The sequence below is a fragment of the Echinops telfairi genome, unplaced genomic scaffold (assembly GCF_000313985.2).
Source record: "Echinops telfairi isolate 266 unplaced genomic scaffold, ASM31398v2 ScPeMD7_7;HRSCAF=31, whole genome shotgun sequence".
Classification (NCBI taxonomy): Eukaryota; Metazoa; Chordata; class Mammalia; order Afrosoricida; family Tenrecidae; genus Echinops; species Echinops telfairi.
Genome location: NW_022103904.1, coordinates 19575890 through 19578346, shown reverse-complemented (window position 1 = coordinate 19578346; position 2457 = coordinate 19575890). Strand labels below are relative to the sequence as shown.

The 2457-nt window shown below is 47.9% G+C and overlaps 1 protein-coding gene across 1 annotated transcript in view; it reads left to right on the top strand.

The window, feature by feature from the left end:
- TAGLN (transgelin) overlaps positions 1 to 377 on the top strand; it is an 8205-nt gene extending 7828 nt beyond the window's left edge. Inside the window, 1 exon segment of the mRNA XM_013006004.3 lies at positions 355 to 377. Coding sequence (XP_012861458.1) covers positions 355 to 377 — 23 coding nt within the window.
- The last annotated feature ends 2080 nt before the right edge of the window (positions 378 to 2457 follow it).

Sequence of the window (2457 nt, the reverse complement as noted above, 5' to 3'; positions counted from 1 at the left end):
GCATCCTATGCCCTCCTGGGTGCTCTCTTTCTAATCATGCAAATGGAAAGGAATATCAATCTGTTGCTATTACCTTTGAGTTGGTTTTGACTCACAGGGACCCCATGTACAACATAATCAAACTTAGCCCACAGGTGCCATCTTCATGATGCTTAAGTTCACTGTAGTGATTATTATGATGCCTTCTAACCTAGGAAGCTCATCTTTTAGCACCATCCCAGGCAATAGTCTGCTGTGTTCAGAAGGCTCTCATTAGCTAGTTTTCAGCAGCAGAACACTAGACCTTTCTTCCTAGTCTACTTGTATTTTTGCCTGAAAATTGCTGAAATGTGTCCACCGTGGGTTGTCCTGCAGGATTTGAAATCCTGACTGCGTAGCTTCCAGCACTTTACCAGCATACAAGCACCACAGTGTAGCAGACTGACAGATCAAACAAAAAACCCAACTCGAGTCAATTCTGACTCATAGCAACCCTATAGGAGAGGTTAGAACCGCCTCTGTGGGTTTCCAAGACTTCCATTCTTTACAGGAGTAGAAAGCCTCATCTTTCTCATCAACTGGCAGACAGGTAGTGGGAATATTCACATTAGCAATAACTCTCATGGTCTCTTGCCCCTTCCAAGATGTTAACAGTAGAGGTTGGAGTAAGGAGCCCCAAGTTCTCACCAGACTCTGGACAGTACATCTCTGTGACTCTGGGTAAGCTCCTACATGCCTAGGTCTTCTCTACATGGATGCTGTAAGGGGGAAATACAATAATAGACATGAAAATGGTCAATAAACCAGCACATACCACAGAGCCATGTGTGCTTTGTTGGTACCAGCCCCCAAGCAATAATGGCAGCAGTAAGTAAAGTACCCCACCTATGAGGGCACTTCAGACACGGTTCACTTCCCCACCCCCCATTCTATATCTCACTATAGACTTGACAAGTTCTTTCAAAAATAATTAATGCAGATCCTGCCAGTTAATGCTCCTGGGTGAAGGGAAGAGTTGAGGACCCAAACAGGTGCCACTTGTGAATTTTGCACCTCGAAAACTTCTTCAGTTACTTCCTTTTCATGTAGTGTAGTCGTGATTTGGATATTATTCATCTTTGATTCCATAAGATCATTAAAGCATAAAAATACAACACACCACTTTATGAGAGAAGCTAACCTTGATACTTAATAGATGAGGGTAAAAAAAAACACGCCCCCAAACACCACAAACCCTCTGTGGTAGTTACATAATCTGGTGTCAATTTGGGACTTGAGAGGATTAAGAGTAAAGGGGTGGAGTCTACTCTCTTGATGGGGTCATAGCCAATGAGACCTCTGTGTGGACATGGCCTTCTCCTGAGAATTCTGCGTGGAGGAGCTTTGCCTTCAAAGAACGGAGGAAGGCAAACAGAAAACCACATTCAAAGTGATGGACAGTAACTTCAGTAGGTGATTGGGGTGAGGTAGGGAGAGGTCCATTAACGGTGCATAGAGGAGGGGCCCCTGGAGCAGAAAGCCGTTCCAGGAGAAAGTGCCTTCAGACTGTAATCTGTCAGGCTTGCGTTGAAGGAATGCACTCCTGTCCTAGGGAAAGACTGAGAGGCATAATCTAACTTTACAAATATTAGTGGACACATATGAAATACCTGCCGTGTGATCATTTTTGGCCTTCCACAAAAATGGAAATGTCATATGATTCAACGTATGGTTCAACAGCTCCCCTCCCTTCCAAATATCAGAACACTTTATCACTTAGTCTACATAAGAAAACTGACAACGTGGTTCACACAAGATTGTGCACTTAACATGTGGGGCGCTTCTAAAGGGCAGCCCAGTGCCTGCGGGTCGTGCGCTGAATCAGTGTGTTTCCAGTGGGGCCGCCAACGTGTCTCTCTAGCGCAAGGGAGAAGATCGCCTACGAGGGGGCCAGCCCCCGACGAGTGTGAGTTCATGGGTCAGCAGTTATTGCTCCAGCCTTTTCAGGGGCTTGAGAAACTGAGTGAATGAGAAGCAGGCAGGAAGAGTGGAACTCTCCCTGCTTGTCAGGAGTCAGGTGCAGCTGCTGGTCATAGGTTTTCTATATGTAAAGGGAAGATGGTGACCCCACTCCAGGGACTATGGTAAGCACTAGAGGAGGGGTTTCCGGAGGTAGGGGTAGGAACAGGTCCAGTGCAGCTCGCAGCCTGTAACCCCGCCCCCAGCCCCACCCCCCACCTCCCGCACCGCACCCGCACTCAACACACGTACGGAGAGCAGAAAGCAGAACCGACTTTTGTCCTGCTGGAAGCAAACAGTCCACTCTCCCTCTGGTTTCCGAGTCCTCGTTTCCGACACACCTTCTCCTTTCGTCTCTCCCTCTATCACGGCGCCGTGGCACCCCATCTGTTCCCCAAACACACACCTTTGCCAGGACTAACCCTGAAGGGATGGCTCCTGAGCGTCGCCCATAGCGCGGGCACTCTGGCTTTGCGGCTA